At 58.3% G+C, this 17,819-nt stretch overlaps 3 protein-coding genes across 5 annotated transcripts in view; 2 read left to right on the plus strand and 1 right to left on the minus strand.

Annotated features, from left to right (window-relative positions):
* PTPRA (protein tyrosine phosphatase receptor type A) overlaps positions 1–1,696 on the plus strand; it is a 130,644-nt gene extending 128,948 nt beyond the window's left edge. For both annotated transcript variants that reach the window (XM_082050210.1, XM_082050211.1), the window contains 2 exons: positions 201–336; positions 1,352–1,696. In XM_082050210.1, coding sequence (XP_081906336.1) covers positions 201–336; positions 1,352–1,426 — 211 coding nt within the window. In that variant the 3' untranslated portion in view covers positions 1,427–1,696. The remainder of the gene's footprint in view (positions 1–200; positions 337–1,351) is intronic.
* Positions 1,697–8,510: 6,814 nt separating this feature from the next.
* MRPS26 (mitochondrial ribosomal protein S26) lies at positions 8,511–12,686 on the plus strand. The gene is made up of 4 exons (XM_082051238.1): positions 8,511–8,785; positions 11,123–11,260; positions 12,029–12,152; positions 12,468–12,686. The coding sequence occupies exons 1-4, from the start codon at positions 8,529–8,531 to the stop codon at positions 12,597–12,599; spliced, it is 651 nt and encodes a 216-aa protein (XP_081907364.1). The 5' UTR covers positions 8,511–8,528; the 3' UTR covers positions 12,600–12,686.
* A 962-nt stretch (positions 12,687–13,648) lies between these two features.
* LOC309438985 (neurophysin 1-like) lies at positions 13,649–17,189 on the minus strand. Of its 2 annotated transcripts, XM_082051033.1 has the most exons (3): positions 16,319–17,189; positions 15,691–15,892; positions 13,649–14,344 (listed from the first exon to the last, which is right to left on the minus strand). In XM_082051033.1, exons 1-3 carry the CDS (start codon positions 16,436–16,438, stop codon positions 14,295–14,297), a joined length of 372 nt encoding a protein of 123 aa, XP_081907159.1. In that variant the 5' UTR covers positions 16,439–17,189; the 3' UTR covers positions 13,649–14,294. The 2 variants fall into 2 exon arrangements, with proteins under 2 accessions (XP_081907159.1, XP_081907158.1); XM_082051032.1 differs by lacking the exon at positions 13,649–14,344 and having other exon boundaries at positions 15,346–15,892.
* Positions 17,190–17,819: the final 630 nt, after the last annotated feature.

Below are 17,819 nucleotides of genomic sequence, written 5' to 3' on the forward strand. Positions count from 1 at the left end.
CAGATGCGAGATGAGGTTTTCCTGCTCAGCTAAGCAAGGCTTCAGTCTTGTAGAGCGTGTCCTAGCTAAACTTGGAGAGACTCAGGCAGGAACGTTGGTTCCTCCATTTCTCTGGTGGTTCCCCTATGGATTGTCCCCGCGACAAAGCCAACACAGTCAGGATGGATGGTTTCCCTTACCTTCTGGTTTCTCTTTGGCAGTGCCGGAGCAGGAAGAACAGGCACCTTCTGTGCGCTGAGCACTGTCCTGGAAAGGGTGAAGGCAGAAGGGATTCTCGACGTCTTTCAGACAGTGAAGAGTTTAAGATTACAGAGGCCACATATGGTGCAGACACTGGTAAGTGTAGCTGAGCTCCTCCTGCCACCCTGGACTTCAGCAGGAATGGGCTGGGAACTCAACGTTGAGCAAAAACTTCCTCAGTTGAAGGTTTTATCTCTCCATGAAAGATTGAGAGTTGGAGGTTGGTCAGGAGGTATCTCCTCTTCCTACTGTTAGGACAACTGGAAGAGTGGAGCTTGGCTGGCTGAAGGCATCAAGCCCCTTTACAGCATTGACACAAGCTGTAGGAACCTCCTTGGAGACAACTCAGCCACAATCCATGTATCTATGGGTTCCAGGAGCCTTGAAACCTCTCCTGGGGTGGCTTTGGCATGGGCTTGGGTGGGCAGGGAGGGGAGAGGAGCAGGTGGGACTGGAGCACAAGTGTGATGGGAGCGGCTGAGGGACCTGGGGGGTTCAGCTGGAGAACAGGAGCTGAGGGGAGACCTTCTGATCTCTGAACTGCCTGAAAGGAGCTTGGAGCCAGGGGGGTCGGGCTCTGCTCCCCAGGAACAAGCGCCAGGACCAGAGGAAACGGCCTCAAGTTGCACCAGGGGAGGTTGAGGTTGGATCTGGGGAACAATTTCTTCCCCAAAGGGCTGTGGGGCATTGGAACAGGCTGCCCAGGGCAGTGCTGGAGTCACCATCCCTGGAGGGCTGGACAGACGGACATGAGGTTCTCAGGACATGGGGCAGTGCCAGGGGTGGGGGAATGGTTGGACTCGATGATCTTGAGGGTCTTTTCCAACCAGAATGATCAGTGAGTCTGTTACTAGGTGAAGTCTTGTGAGAGGGATTCACAAGGGTGTTCAGAGATTTTTTTAGAAGGTCTTCTTGGGGTCAAACTAGGACCTCGGCGGGAAGGGAAAAGCAGTTTCTTTGGTTGGCGGCACCATCTGGTTCCTGCACTCGCTCTGGGCTGAGGGCACCAGACCCCGCTGGGTCCCAGCAGGTGCAGAGCACGGAGCATCCCATTGTATCTCAGGTGTGAATTTTCTCCATCTAACACCGTGTTCTCCCCCAAATCCCGCAGGAACAGTACGAATTCTGCTACAAGGTGGTGCAGGAATATATCGACGCCTTCTCAGACTACGCCAACTTCAAGTGAAGAGAAACCGACACAAAACAAAAATCCACTCCCAGAAACAAATGACAGAAGAGTTGCCTTCTTTAATATTTTGTAATATTCTGTTTGTTAATATACCCCCCCCCCAAAAAAAAATATGTGTATATATCTTAACTGTTTTAGAGGTTGGTACCATAAGCTTCGTATTAGCTGGAGATTTTATATGTAGCAAAGTGTTAGTGCAGATACTGTTGGCTCCTTTTTTTTTCCAATGTTTTATTGGGGAATTAAATAGCGTGATGTTTGGATTAATATTGTCCTACCATCTCTCTTCTGGAGAGTTGATACAGGCTGTTATTTTGTTTGTAAATCTTTTGATTTTGTTTTTTCTTGAGGGAGTAAAGCCTTTTAAAAAAAAAAAAGATAATAAGAAGAAAATGATATCCTGGATCTTACCTGAAAACAAATACAACCCACAGCCCCACAAGCACAAGCGTTTCCGAACCTGCAGGGAAATGGTTTCACATTTTTCCGCTGGTCAGCTCTTTAACAAAAAAACAAGGAGAAAAAAAGAAGAGGCTTATTCTGTGTGTGTCTATATATATAAATATCCTCATTTTTATATAAAAAGCAAAAAAAGTTTCCTCCTTGAGGGTTTGGAAATTGTAGTGACCAGAGCAGCGACTGCAGGGATTTCACCCAAAAAACAAGAAACCAACCAACCAAACGGAATAACAAAAGGGTTTTTGCTCCCTGAAGGAAATGTCCATGTTTGGTGCCAGATTTCACACCCACTGTGGGGATCGCGGTTGTCACCATGGATGGTCCAAGTGGCCCCATTGTCCCTCTGGTCCCTTCCAGGAGGGACCTGCAGCTTCTGCGGGGCGTTTAGGGGAGAACGTGGCTCCCCATGGTCCCAGCTCCATCTTCTCACCGCTTGTGTCTCCTCCCAAGTGCCACCCGGTCCCTTCCCTCCTCCTGGTCTGTACCAGCAGCAAACGAGAAGTTTTGGAGCCACCTCGGGCTGTGTCCGTTTTCCACCCTGTGACCTTGTGCCCACGTCCTCCTTCCTCAGCTTTAAAATGAAGCTGGGAGAGCAACCTGCACCCAATCCACCAGCAGGAAAGCGTTGGAGAAACCCAGGAGATCTTCCAACAGCCGAGGTCCAGAGAACAAACCAGCTGGAGAAATTCTATTTCAGAGGCTGAGTTTATTTTATTTTATTTTATTTATTTTATTTATTTTTTCTTCTCTGTACCCTCAGTTCTCCTGGGAAGTGCGGCTGAAAGCAAGGGAGAAGAGCCCTGTGTCCCAGAGGAGACAACCAGGCTTTCTCCAGCCATAGCAATGGGTAGCAAGGACCCCTAGGCTCCACCACACACACCCAACCTGCTGCAGGTCTTTGCCTCCATCCTTGGACCAGGAGACCTCCAGCCCTAGATCCTGGAGGAGATTTTAGATCTCAGCAACCTGAGCTGGTGAAGGTGTCCCTGCTCATGGCAGGGGTTGGTCTAGATGAGCTTTGAAGGTCCCTTCTAACCCAAACCATTCTGTGATTCTATGATCATGGCTTCTACCATTTCCAGAGCTGCTAAAATCTGTATGTGGGCACATTTAAAACTCAGCTGGTTGCTCCAAGCACCTTGATCCATCAGGGGTTGGACTAGGTGACCTTCAAAGGTCCCTTCCCACCCAAAGCATTCAATGATTCTATGATCTGACTTGGTCCTGCCAACAATGTCTCCGTGTTTCTGCTTCTCAGGAAGGATGCGTGTGGTCCTACACCTTGGAAGTGCAGGAGCGCAACTTGAACAACGGGCCAGAAATTCAACATCATCGAGGTGACTTCACACCCTTGGGTGGGTGATGTTCCACAAAAACGGCTGCAAATGCAAATCATAGAAAAGTTTGGGTTGAAGAGACCTTCCCAGCTCCCCCAGTGCCCCCCCTGCCATGAGCAGGGACATCTTCACCAGCTCAGGTTGCTCAGAGCCCCGTCCAGCCTGGCCTGGGATGTCTCCAGGGATGGTTCAGCCACCACCTCTCTGGCCAACCTGGGCCAGGCTCTCACCACCCTCGGGGCCAGAACAATTTAAGACCGTACAATCTTTTCACCCTCCAGACAAGTTTAGGGTTATTTTTCTTCCCAATGGAGGCTCCATCACGGAGAAGAATTTGAATTATCAGAGAAAGGGGCAAAAAAGAACTGCTGATTTTTATCATTCCCCACCCAGAAGAAGAAAAACAGAAGGAAACCCTGATGGGCCAGGACACCCAGAGAGTCCTAATGGATGAGGGAAGACCTAAGGATGCAGAAGAGTCCTGAGGACCCAGGGGTGCAGCACCCTGTGTTTAAAAAACAGCTTCATGTGGTTTATTTTCATCTTGTTTTGGTCACAAAGAGGTGTCTGGTGAAGCACCCTCCTTGTTCCCCCTGTGGTCGGGGCGACCGTGCCCTGGTTACTGGGGGAGCTCTGCAGGCACTGGGAGAACTGGGACTGGAGGTTTCACCCCCAGGATTCACCTGGGTGCCCCCCCGGGATCACTGCAGGGGGTGACAGGGCTTGGGGACAGTGACCCCCCCCCCAGCCAAGGGGGCACTGGGAGGACATGGGGCTGGAACCTCAGAAATCCTGGGAAAATCCACCCCGTGAGTCCAGTTATCGAGTTTTCCAGCAGGAATTTTCTGGTGGGGGAGGTGACATGGTGGAGACAAGGGGACCTCCCCCCCCCCAGCAAGCCCAAAACACCCCCAAAAATGACTTCACTGCTGCCACCATCACCTGGCACCCAACATCACCATTAATAAACGTTAATTCTTGAATTTGGGGGAATTTTGGCCAAAGCTCTAAATCACACTCAGAAATAAACCCTCCTGCAATGGGGGGGCTGCGCTTGGCCACTGTGGGGGCTCCCCCTGGGGACACGGACCCCCCAAGCACCCCCGTGCCCCCCACAACCAGGCATTGGCTGCTCAATTGGGGGCTGGCGCTGGGTGGGGAAACTGAGGCACGGAGAATTTACTCCCTCGTTCAGCAAGAGCATCCCCAGGATAGAACACACCCCCCCCCCCCCCAAAAAAAAAGGGGTGTCAGGGCGCTGCCGAGGGGATTTGGGGGGGAAGGAGGTGACGGGCACTGGCACAAGGACACCGATGCCACCGATGCCACCGGTGAGGTCACGGTCCCCCATGGGAGCGATGGCAGGGCCGACGTCACCATGTCCAGCCCTACAAATAGCGGAGCTGTTTGTCACCAGCACCACTGTCACCACTGTCACTGTCACCGCTGTCACCCACCGGACAGGTGAGGCTGCCGGGGGGCGGGGGGGCTGAGGGGGGTGCTGGTGGCATGTGGGGACCCTGGGGTGGGGGGTCCTGCTCGCCCCGAATCTGACCCAAATGGTGCCCTGGGGGGGCTGTCCAGGCTGGATACAAAGCTCAGCAGCACCCATGGGTGCTCATATCCTCCACATCTTCATGCCCACCCCAAAGAGCACCCATGGGTGCTGAGCCCCTCTGCATCTCCATCCCCAGCCCACCCCAAATGGGACCTGTGGGTGCTGAGCCCCTCTACATCTCCATCCCAAACCTGCTGCAGCAGCACCCATAGGTGCTGAACCCCTCCAGTATCTCCATCCCCAACCCACCCCAAAGAGCACCCATAGGTGCTGAACCCCTCTGGATCTCCATCCCAAACCTGCCGCAGCAGCACCCATGGGTGCTGATCCCCTCTGCATCTCCATCCCCAACCCACCCCAAATGGGACCCATGGGTGCTCAGATCCTCTGCATCTCCATCCCAACCCACCCCAGCAGCACCCATGGGTGCACATCACCTCCACATCTCCATCCCAACCCACCCCAGCAGCACCCAGGGGTGCACATCCCCTCCACATCTCCATCCCAACCCACCCCAGCAGCACCCACGGGTGCACATCACCTCCACATCTCCATCCCAACCCACCCCAGCAGCACCCACGGGTGCTCATCACCTCCACATCTCCATCCCAACCCACCCCAGCAGCACCCACGGGTGCACATCACCTCCACATCTCCATCCCAACCCACCCCAGCAGCACCCACGGGTGCACATCACCTCCACATCTCCATCCCAACCCACCCCAGCAGCACCCACGGGTGCACATCACCTCCACATCTCCATCCCAACCCACCCCAGCAGCACCCATGGGTGCACATCACCTCCACATCTCCATCCCAACCCACCCCAGCAGCACCCATGGGTGCTCATCACCTCCACATCTCCATCCCAACCCACTCCAGCAGCACCCACGGGTGCACATCACCTCCACATCTCCATCCCAACCCACTCCAGCAGCACCCACGGGTGCTCATCACCTCCACATCTCCATCCCAACCCACTCCAGCAGCACCCATGGGTGCTCATCACCTCCACATCTCCATCCCAACCCACCCCAGCAGCACCCACGGGTGCTCATCACCTCCACATCTCCATCCCAACCCACCCCAGCAGCACCCACGGGTGCTCATCCTCCCCAGCATCTGCACCCCCAGCAGCCCCCCCGGGGTGTCCCCTGGGTGGGTGCCGGTGTCACAGTGTCCCCCATGTCCCCGCAGCCCCCCCGGCCATGTCCCCCCGCGGGTCCCTGGTGCTGCTGGCGCTGCTGCTGCTCCTGGCCGCCCCCTGCCCGGGCCAGCACTGGTCCCACGGCTGGTACCCGGGGGGCAAGCGGGACCTGGGCACCCCCCCGGCCCGGCAGGTAGGGCCCTGCACCCCCGGGGTGACCCCCCCGGGGTAAACCCCCCGATCCCGGGGTTATAACCCGCTTGGTTTATCCCCTTCCCTGGATTATTATGCGTCCACCCCCCCGTGGTCATTTTACCCCCGAGTTTCGCGCCCCCCGGATTTATACCCCTCCCGATCCCCCCCCGCTCGGGTTACCCTCCCCCACATTATCCTCCCTGGATTATCCCCCACACACAATTCCCCCCCCATTGTTATATTCCCCACTGAGTTCGCCCCCCCGGAGTTATAACCCCCCAAGAGTTCCCCACCCCCAAATTATCCTCTCTGGATTATCCCCCCGCCGGTTCCCCCCTCGGCCCCCCAAGATTTATATCCCCCCAGATTATACCCACCCGTGTTACCCTCCCCAGATTAACCTCCGGATTAAACCCTGGGTTTATATCCCCCCCCCGGTGTTATGTGTCCCCCCCGGGCTGGGTGTCCCGCCGTGGGTTGTGTGTGTGTCCCCGGGTTTATATCCCCCCCCGGTGTTATGTGTGTCCCCCCGGGCTGTGTGTCCCCCCGTGGGTTGTGTGTGTATCCCCGAGTTTATATTCCCCCCCCAACCGGGGCTGGGTGTCCCCCCGTGGGTTGTGTGTGTCCCCCCCCGGAATTGTGTACCCCCCCTCCACGGCAGCCCCTGTCCCGCAGGTCTCGGTCCCGCTATGGCGCTGCCGCCCCCACGCGTGTCCCCCGCGGCGGGAGGAGCCGCTGCCGGTGAGTGGGGACGGGAGGGGACACCGTGGTGGGGGGGGGGACACGGGAAGGTCCTGTCCCGGCCCCCACGACCCCGCTCCTCGCAGGGCGCTGCGCTGCGCTGACCAACCCCACGCGGGACCGACCCCACGCGGGACCGATCCTGGAGCGGGCGCGGGGCCCCGCGGGAAATAAAGGGGCTCAGGGGGAGCCTGTGCGGCGTGGTGGCGGCTGCGGGGGAGGGGGTGTCCCGCGTGGGTGTGTGCGGGGGTGGCGTGTCCCGTGGGGGCCGTGTCACAGCGGGGGCTGTGCCGCAGGGGGATGTTTTTCATGGGGGGCTCTGTCCTCTGCTGGGCAGTGCCCGTGTCCCACGGGGGTCCGTGTCCCAGGGCGGGTCCCGTGGGGCAGTGCCGTGTCCTGTGGGGTCCCGTGGAGCTTCTGTGTCCCGTGGGGGTTCTGTGCCCCGTGGGTTCCCGTGTCCCATGGTCCCTGTGTCCCGTGGGGGTTCCCGTGTCCTGTGGGAGGTTCTGTATCCCGTGGGGTCCTGTGGGGCAGTCCCGTGTCCTCCGGGGTTCTGCATCGCATGGAGGTTCCGTGTCCCCTTAACTCCGTGTCCCGTGGCATTCTGTGCCCCGTGGGCTCCATGTCCCTTGGTTCCCGTGTCCCGTGGGGGGAGTTCCGGTGTCCCGTGGGTTCCCGTGTCCCGTGGGGTTCTGTCCCCCGTGGGTCCCCGTGTCCCGTGGGTCTATATCCCATGTTCCTGTCCATATCCTGTGTTCCTTGGTTCCCGTGTCAATTCCCATGTCCCGTGGGTGCCCGTGTCCCGTGGGTTCCATGTCCCGTGGGTCCGTATCCCATGGTTCTCGTGTCCCATGGTTCTCGTGTCCCATGGTTCCCGTTTCCCGTGGGGTTCCTGTGTCAGTTCCCATGTCCCGTGGTTCCCGTGTCCCCGTGGTTCCCGTGTCGGTTCCCGTGTCCCGTGGGTTCCCATGTCCCATGTCCCGGGGGTTCCCGTGTCCCGTGGGTTCCCATGTCCCGTGTCCCCGTGGTTCCCGTGTCCCGTGGGTTCCCATGTCCCGTGGGTTCCCGTGTCCCCGTGGTTCCCGTGTCGGTTCCCATGTCCCGTGGGTTCCCGTGTCCCCGTGGGTTCCCGTGTCGGTTCCCATGTCCCGTGGATCCCGTGTCGGTTCCCATGTCCCGTGGGTTCCCGTGTCCCGTGGATCCCGTGTCGGTTCCCATGTCCCGTGGATCCCGTGTCGGTTCCCATGTCCCGTGGGTTCCCGTGTCCCCGTGGATCCCGTGTCGGTTCCCATGTCCCGTGGATCCCGTGTCGGTTCCCATGTCCCGTGGGTTCCCATGTCCCGTGGATCCCGTGTCGGTTCCCATGTCCCGTGGATCCCGTGTCGGTTCCCATGTCCCGTGGGTTCCCGTGTCCCCGTGGATCCCGTGTCGGTTCCCATGTCCCGTGGATCCCGTGTCGGTTCCCATGTCCCGTGGGTTCCCGTGTCCCCGTGGATCCCGTGTCGGTTCCCGTGTCCCCGTGGGTTCCCGTGTCGGTTCCCGTGTCCCGTGGGTTCCCGTGTCCCCGTGGTTCCCGCGTTCCTCACTCCATTTCCCATCAGGCCCCTCTCCCGCTCCCGCTCTCCCCGCGGGCGGCTTGGCGACGCGTCACTTCCGGCCGCCATGCTGCCGCTGCTGAGGCGGCTCGGGCCGGGCCCGCTGGCGGCGCTGGGCCCCGCCGGCTCCCCGGGCCCGTTCCCCGGCCCCCGCCCCGCCTGGGGCCCGCGGCTGCTCCCGGCGCGGGGCCGCAAAACGCGGCACGATCCCCCCGCCAAGTCCAAGGCGTCGCGGTTGAAGGTGCCGCCGCCCGTGGACCCCGAGGAGCTGCTGGTGGTGCTGGAGCGGTACCGGCTGCACCGGCTGGTGCTCAGCGCGCTGCGGTACCGGCGGGGCTGGGGGCTGGGTGTGGAGACAGGGCTGAGGAGCTGCTGTGGGGCAGGGGAGGGGGCTGGTTGTGGTTTTAGTTGTGGGGCTGGGTGCTGCATGTGGGGCTGTGGGGTTGCTGTGGGGTAGGAATGTGTTTGGGGGGTGGTTGTGGTTCTAGTTATGGGGCTGGGTGCTGCATATGGGGCTGTGGCCCTGCTGTGGGGCAGGGGAGGGTTGGGGGGCTGGTTGTGGTTCTAGTCATGGGGCAAGGGCTCAGCATATAGGGGTGTGGAGCTGCTGTGGGGCAGGGGAGGGTTGGGAGGCTGGTTGTGGTTCTAGTTATGGGGCTGGGTGCTGCATATCCGTCTGTGGAGCTGCTGTGGGGCAGGGGAGGGTTGGGGAACTGATTGTGGTTCTAGTTATGGGGCTGGGTGCTGGGTATAAAGCTGTGGGGCAGGGGAGGGTTGTGGGGCTCGTTGTGGTTCTGGTTATAGGGCTGGGGGCTGCATGTGGGGTTGTGGGGTTGCTGTGGGGCAGGGGATGGTTGGGGGACTGGTTGTGGTTCTAGTTATGGGGCTGGCTATAGTGCTGTGGGGTTGCTGTGGGGCAGGGGAGGGTTGGGGGGTGGTTGTGGCTCTAGTTATGGGGCTGGGTGCTGCATATGGGGCTGTGGCCCTGCTGTGGGGCAGGGGAGGGTGGGGGGGCTGGTTGTGGTTCTAGTTATGGGGCTGGGTGCTGCATATCCGTCTGTGGAGCTGCTGTGGGGCAGGGAAGCGTTGGGGGAACTGATTGTGGTTCTAGTTATGGGGCTGGGTGCTGGGTATAAAGCTGTGGGGCAGGGGAGGGTTGTGGGGCTCGTTGTGGTTCTGGTTATAGGGCTGGGGGCTGCATGTGGGGTTGTGGGGTTGCTGTGGGGCAGGGGATGGTTGGGGGACTGGTTGTGGTTCTAGTTATGGGGCTGGCTATAGGGCTGTGGGGTTGCTGAGGGGCAGGGGATGGTTGGGGGACTGGTTGTGGTTCTAGTTATGGGGCTGGCTATAGGGCTGTGGGGTTGCTGTGGGGCAGGGGAGGGTTGAGCTTGTGCAGAGGTGATTTGAGGGCTGGTTGTGGGGCTGCAGGGCTGCTGTGAGGGACAAGGCTGGTTATGGGGCAGGGGGCTGGGTATAGGGCTGTGGGGTTGCTGTGGGGCGGGGGATGGTTGGATGGCTGGTTGTGGTTCCAGTTATGGGGCTGGCTATAGTGCTGTGGGGTTGCTGTGGGGCAGGGGAGAGTTGGGCTTGTGCAGAAGTGGGTTGTGGGGCTGCTGTGAAGGAGGAGGCTGGATGTGGGGCTCCTATGGGGCAGGGGGCTGGCTATAGGGCTGTGGAGCTGCTGTGGGGTAGGGGTGGGTTTGGGGGGCTGGTTGTGGTTCTAGTTGTGGGGCTGGGTATAGGGCTGTGGGGTTGCTATGGGGCAGGGAAGGGTTAACCTTGTGGTGCAGAACTGGGTTGGGGAGCTGATTGTGGGACTCCTGTGGGGCAGGGAAGTGTCTATAGGGCTGGGGGCCTGGGTATGGGCCTGGTTATAGGGCACAGGGCTGGTTATGGGGCTATAGGGTTGCTGTGGCGTAGGGGAGGGTTGGGCTGTGCAGAAGAGGGTTGGGGGGCTCGTTGTGGGTCGGCTTTGAGGGAGAGGTCTGGCTATAGGGCTACGGGGTTGCTGAGGCATGGGAGAGGCTGGTTGTGGCTCTAGTTGTGGGGCTGAGAAAAGGGCTGTGGGGTTGCTGGTTGGGCTTGTGCAGAAGTGGGTTGTGGGGCTGCTGTGAAGGAAGGGGCTGGGTATAGAGCTGGGGGGCTGGATGTGGGACTGCTGTGGGGCAGGGGGCTGGTTATGGGGCAGGGGAGCGGCTATAGGGCTGTGGGGGTGCTGTGGGGCAGGGGAGGGTATGCCTTGTGCAGAAGTGGGTTGGGGGGCTGTTTGTGGGGCTGGCTGTGGGTCTGTGGGTCTTCTCTGAGAGACAAGGCTGGGTGTGGGACTGGATATGGGGCTGCTGTGGATGGGGGGCTGGTTATGGGGCAGGGGACTGCATATGGGGTTATGGAGCTGCTATGGGGCAGGGCAGGGTTGGTTGTGGCTCTGTGGGGCAGGGGCTGAGTATAAGTCTGTGGGGCAGGAAAGGGACAGGTGGGGTTGGTTGTGGTTGTGGCTGGGGGCTGGGCAGAGGGCCGTGGGGTTGCTGTGGGGCAGGGGAGGGTTTGCCTTGTAGTCAGGACTGGGCTGGGGCTGCTGTGCGGGACAAAGCAGGTTTGTGAGAAGCCCCGGGGCTCCCAACCCCAGGCAGGAGCTCACCGGCCCCGTCCCCTCCCCGGCAGGGCCGAGTTCAAGGCCGAGGTTGTGCAGCGCAAGCGGGAGGCGTCGCTGTGCCGGGAGGACTCGGCGGAGCAGGCGGAGGAGCACCGGCGGCTGATGGCCTGGAACGAGGCGGAGAACGCCCGGCAGCGGCTGCGCAGGTCAGCCCGGCCCCACGGGCAGCGCTCACTGCACAGAGCGGGTGGGAAAGGACCTTAAAGCTCCCCCAGTGCCCCCCCTGCCATGAGCAGGGACATCTTCACCAGCTCAGGTTGCTCAGAGCCCCGTCCAGCCTGGCCTGGGATGTCTCCAGGGATGGTTCATCCACCACCTCTCTGGCCAACCTGGGCCAGGCTCTCACCACCCTCAGGGCAACAATTTCTTCCTCATGTCCAGAACCAGCTTTGACTTTTGCTTGTGCACAACTTAATTCAACACCCTGTTCAGTTAGATCTGGCACTGCCCCATGTCCTGAGAACCTCATGTCCGTCTGTCCAACCCTCCAGGGATGGTGACTCCAGCACTGCCCTGGGCAGCCTGTTCCAATGCCCTACAGCCCTTTGGGGAAGAAATTGTTCCCCACATCCAACCTCAACCTCCCCTGGCACAACTTGAGGCCGTTTCCTCTGCTCCTGGCGCTTGTTCCTGAGGAGCAGAGCCCGACCCCCCTGGCTCCAAGCTCCTTTCAGGCAGTTCAGAGATCAGAAGGTCTCCCCTCAGCTCCTGTTCTCCAGCTGAACCCCCCAGGTCCCTCAGCCGCTCCCATCACACTTGTGCTCCAGCCCCTCACCAGCTCCGTTCCCTTCTCTCAACCCGCTCCAGCACCTCAATTGAGCACCTTTACATCACAAGGGGTTAGTGTGTCTCACTGAAGTGCGGCCCTGAAGAGTGTAAACATTAAGCAAAGCTTTTTCTTTTCCATATGGCAGGGAGGAAAGAATTAGGAAAGAAGAGGAGGAGCAGAAGAGGCAGAAGCTCCAAGCTGCGGAGAACCAGGCCAGGAAACTGGAGGCTTTCCTGAAGGAGAAGGAGCAGGAGGTTCTGCGGCTGCAGGTGAGAGCAGCTGGTGCCCTGAGGGGTTTGATAGCCCGTGGGATCCTTGTGGAAGCCGTGGGCTTGTTTCCCAAGAGATTTTTATGTTGGTTGCTGGGAAGCTTTAGCACCTTCCAGGAGCATCGACAGCACGTGGGTGGGATGGAGGCGAAGTGAGAGCTCTGAAAACAGAGGGAGGAATAATCCCGAGGGAGAGAATCCAGGTTTCCTTGCTCTGGAATGACGCTGGTGGCATCTTGGGGTCTCCCAGAGATCTGTGAGCTCGGAGGGCACCAGCAGCTCGTGCGTTACGAGCCGTCCTTGTCCTTCCTGCAGGAGGAAGCCAAGTCCTTCATCACCCCCGAGAACCTGGACGCGCGGATTGCGGAGTGTCTGGACAACCCGCGCAACTACAACTTCGCCATCGACAAGGACGGGCGGATTGTCAAACGGACGGTGTTGTCGTAGGCCCGGCTTCCGTCTACCGGCTCCGTTTACAGAGCTTGTTTATTCCTTTTAATGTATAAATCACCCACAGAATTGTTGGAAAAAGCCCGCGGGGTCTGGCTGTGGTTCTTCTGAAGGGTGAACGCCGGTGGGATGGGGGTGCAGGAGAAATTTGGGTTTGGAGAGTTCCAGGGAGCGGCGGAGGCTCCAGCGGTTCATCGGAGCTGCTGGGGTTTGTGTTCCCGTCACAATTCCGCCCCCACGTCCCTGGATCTCGCTTTGGATCCCTCCCATGTCCACACTGAAGAGCAGGAGCGGCCCCAGGCAGATCCTGATTCTGAGCACCCCCCGTTTGCCTGGCGACCCCTCCAGATGCTTTTGGGAGGAAACGAGGTCGGAATGGCTTTGCAGGAAACACCACCCTCTGATGGTTGTTGAGGATGGAAGAATTTTGTCTCATTTCTGCTGTGGTGGGAAGACCTGTCCTTCCTGCTCATCCTTTCCACCCTCCTTTCCGCATCTGTTGGTGCAGCTGTGTGTAAAAATCATGCAGAGGATGTCTCATTGATACCAGCTTTTACATCTTTTCTCTTTCTCCCTCTTGAGCATTATTTTACTCATCACCGGGGCGTTAAGTTGTAAAGAATATTGTAATTACTCTGCGTCCTCTTTGGCAGTACCTGGGGGTGCTAATGGACAGGAAGCTCAACATGAGCCAACAGTGTGCCCAGGTGGCCAAGAAGGCCAATGGTGTCCTGTCCTGTATCCAAACCAGCGTGGTCAGCAGGACAAGGGCAGTGATCCTTCCCCTGTGCTCTGCATTGGGGAGGCCACACCTGGAGTGTTGTGTTCAGTTCTGGGCCCCTCAGGTCAGGAAAGAGATTGAAGTGCTGGAGCGAGTCCAGAGAAGAGCAACAAGACTGGGGAAGGGACTTGAACACAAGCCCTATGGGGAGAGGCTGAGGGAGCTGGGCTTGTTTAGTCTGGAGAAGAGGAGGCTCAGAGGTGAGCTCAGCACTCTCTAGAACTACCTGAAGGGCAGTTCTAGCCAGGTGGGGATTGGGCTCTTCTCCCAGGCATCAGCAATAGGACAAGGGGCCATGGGCTTCAACTCTGCCAGGAGAAACTGAGGCTGGAGATGAGAAAGCAATTCTGTGCAGAGAGAGTGGTCAGGATTGGAATGGCTGCCCAGGGAGGTGCTGGACTCACCGGCCCTGGAGGTTTTTAAACTGAGATTGGCCATGGCACTTAGTGCCATGATCTAGTCAATGGGCTGGAGTTGGACCAAGGGTTGGACTGGATGATCTCTGAGGTCTTTTCCAACCCAGTTGATTCTGTGATTGTGGTCTCTCAGACCAAGCCACACTCACTTTGATGCTCCCCAAGCTCACCAGAGGTCCAGTTTGCCCCCAAACCCCCCTTTTTTTGGGCTGACACCAGCCTGTGCTTTGCTGCGGTTCAGGTGGACTGACAGCAGGTCCCTGTGTTCTCCCTCACTTACTTTTTATCTAAACTTTCCTAAAAATGGATATTTTCCCTCCAGCTTGAGTCTGTACCTAAAGGAGACAAGCGCACAAAAAACACAGACCTTTTGTTTTCCTGTACAAGTTTTATTTCTGATTAAGATCACAAGTTGCGGAGCTTGGCTCGTCGGTTCTCACCCTGGGCCGGTGCGACTATAGATCCGAGATCCTGCAGGTTCTTCCCTCCCGTTCTCTACGCAAAGGGCGCCTCGTGGTCGCAGGAGGAGTCGAGCACACAACCCTCTGCCCGGGAGAGAGGGAGAGCGCGGTGAGGAACGAACGGCACAAACCAGCCCGCGGTGACACCGAGCGGGGTTGTGTCCTGTACCCTCCCGAATGCCCCCCAGGGTTTGTATAATAGCAGCATCTCCGGTAGGTACTGACTTGGGGAGGAGGCTGCGATTTGGGGCATGGAAGGAGGAGTTTTTGGGCTTGGAAGGAGGATTTTTGGGAGATGGAAGGAGGGTTTTTTGGGCATGGAAGGAGGATTTTGGGGAGATGGAAGGAGGGTTTTTGGAAATGGAGGATTTTGGGGCATGGAAGGAGGATTATTTGGGAATGGGAGGAGGATTTTTCGGCAGATGGAGGATTTTTTGGGAAGTGGAAGAAGGATTTTTGGGAGATGGAAGGGGGATTTTTTGGGAGATGGAAGGAGGATTTTTTGGGAATGAAAGGAGGGGTTTGGGGAGATGGAAGGAGGATTTTTGGGAGATGGAGGATTTTTTGGGAGATGGAAGGGGGACATTTTTGGGAGATGGAAGGGGATGTTTTTGGGAGATGGAAGGAGGATTTTTTGGGAGATGGAAGGGGGACGTTTTTGGGAGATGGAAGGAGGATTTTTTGGGAGATGGAGGGTTTTTTGGGCACGGAAGGAGGAGTTTTTTGGGCATGGAAGGAGGAGTTTTTGGCGTGGAAGGAGGATATTTTTGGGGGAATGGAAGGAGGATTTTTGGGGGAATGGAAGGAGGATTTTTGGGGGAATGGAAGGAGGATTTTTGGGGGAATGGAAGGAGGATTTTTGGGGGAATGGAAGGAGGATTTTTGGGAGGTGGAAGAAGGATTTTTGGGAGATGGAGGTTTTTTTTGGGAGATGGAAGGAGGGTTTTTTTGGGAGATAGAAGGAGGCATTTTTGGGGCATGGAAGGGGGATTTTTTGGGCACGGAAGGAGGATTTTTTGTAAATGGAAGGAGGATTTTTGGGGGAATGGAAGAAGGATTTTTGGGAGGTGGAAGAAGGATTTTTGGGAGATGGAAGGAGGTTTTTTTTGGGAGATGGAAGGAGGCATTTTTGGGGCATGGAAGGGGGATTTCTTGGACATGGAAGCAGGATTTTTAGCAATGAAAGCAGGACAAGGCACAGCTTGCCCTCCTCGGCTCCTGCCGCTTGCTCAGCCCCCTAACTTGCTTCTTTTCCACTTCCCCCCCTTCCTCCAAACCTCCCAGGCCCTTATCGCCTTCCCTGTCATCAAAATCCATCTGCCCTGCGCCGGGTGCTGCGGAGACACACGGACGTGCCAAACCCCATCCCTTGGGCAGCGTCCCCTGTCCCGCTCCCACACCACCCCCCCGAACGGCCGGTGTCCCCTCACCGCTGCCGCAGCAGAGCCCGGGGGCGGCGCAGCTCCCCCCGCTGCCGCAGGGTTTGCGCCCCGACTCGCAGGGGGTGGGTAAGAAGTTCTCCTCCTGGCACCGCAGCGTCTCGGCCGTTCCCAGGTAGCAGCCCAGCTCTTCCCCGCAGCAGATGTTGGGACCGAAGCAGCGCCCCTTGTTCCTGGGACCGCAGGGCAGGCACTGGGCGGCAACAGGGGAGAGAAACGGGGGGGTTATTTAGGAAAGCGCCGAGGGTTTTGGGGATGGGGTTGGGCTTTTCAGCAGGGCCTGTTGCTATAAGACAAGGGGTGATGGTTTTAAAGTAGAAAAGAGGAGATTTGGGCTGAAATTTTGTACACTGAGTGTGGTGAGACCCCATCCCAGGTTGCCCACAGGTGCCCCATCCCTGGAGACACCCCAGGCCAGGCTGGACGGGGCTCTGAGCAACCTGAGCTGGTGAAGATGTCCCTGTCATGGCAGGGGGGGCACTGGGGGAGCTGGGAAGGTCCCTTCAACCCAAACTATTCCATGATTCTTCACCTTGGTCTTTTCCTCCCACCAGCACCCTGGGGCAGTTTGGGGAAGGGAAGGAGGGGTTCGGGGATCTCCCAGCCCCCCCAGACGTACCTTCCTGATGTCCATGTCCAGGACGGCGCGTTTGCCCCCGATGGGGCAGTTCTGGATGTAGCAAGCGGAGGACAGAGCCAGGAGCCCCAGCAGGCAGAGGGCCAGCGCCTTGCCAACCATGGCCACAGGCTTCAAGGAGCTTTTCGGCTTCTCATCCCGGCCGGCGGGTCGTGTTTATATAGCGCCAGCTCCTACTTACACATTCCGGCACCGGCGTCACCCGTTTTGTCCTTAAAAACCACAAGGCATTGATGTCCACACCGAAGGGCTCGGCTCATAATGGAGGTCGAGGACGTGAGGTCAGGCCCAGGGTGTTGGTTTTGCTTTGGCGATGAGTCCGACAGCAGCGGGGGGGACATGCGGGGGCTGGTTTTGGGCTTGTGTCCCTTCTGCGCTCGCCTGCTGCGTGTCCTGTCCCATAGGGATGAAATTGGGCATCTCCAGAGCCTGGTGGGACGTGTCACCCCCAGGAGTGGGGTGAACAGGGGCTTTGTGCACCCCTTGACTTCAAATCCCTTCTGGTGGGGGGGAGATAAATCTGAATCCTCCTCTGGGGGTATCAGTGGAATCTGGGGTGGGAAATGTTTTGGTCCTTTCTGCCCCCCCGTGTATTTTTGGGGATGTCCCGCTCTGGGATGATGGTGACACCAAGCCCATCCCTGCCTGCATTCACCCTTTTTAGCTTAAAAACACCAAACCTCATTGGCAAAAGCCTGAAAACCCCCAAATCCCCATATTTTCTCCCTTGGGGCTTGGACGCGCTGCCCCAGCCCCACAACGTCAGCAGGTGAAGGACCTGGAGAACCGTCCCTGAGGACGGGGCCGAAGGCTGATGCAACCACTGCGACCCTTCGCCTTCATTACCGCAATTAAGAGCTTCCCGGCTTGAATAAATTCCTCCGCTGCGGACAAACCTCGTGTCTATCGAGACCGTGACCCCGGTCCCTCCCTGCGCCTGTTTAATTGGGAATTAGGCAGCCCGGAGAGTGAAAACCGTGACCTCTCATCGTCCCCTCCGCCTCGATTCCAAATGTGTCACTTAGGGCGGGCGGTGATGAGGTGAGTCCTGGTCGCTGGGGACACACCAGGCGCCAGGGTCTGTGTTAACGGTTTGGAAATGGGGCTCAGGACCTGCCTGTGATGCCCCAGCGGCTCAGCCAGTTTGGGGGTGTCCCCACCCCGTGGGATGTGTTTTGGGGGGACAGATGTGGAAAATAACCCACCCAATTATCAGCTCTGCTGTTGTTTTGGGGTGTTGACACCCCGACGCTGAGGCTCCTATAGGTCTGGAGCATCATCCTGCTCAGGGACATGTCCAAGATGCTGCGGTTCACATCCTGCCCCCCAGGATGGGCTGAGCACCCGTGCTGGGCTCAACACCCCCCGTTCTTCATCCAGTGCGGGATCACCCACCTACATCAACGCTGCCCCTTTCCCAGTGATTTTTTTGGGGTGATTTTGGGGTCCCTCCCCTCCCCAGGGCTGGGATGAGATGCTGGTG

This window comes from Streptopelia decaocto (assembly GCF_964273445.1).
Source record: "Streptopelia decaocto genome assembly, chromosome: 4".
In the NCBI taxonomy this organism is placed as follows: domain Eukaryota; kingdom Metazoa; phylum Chordata; class Aves; order Columbiformes; family Columbidae; genus Streptopelia; species Streptopelia decaocto.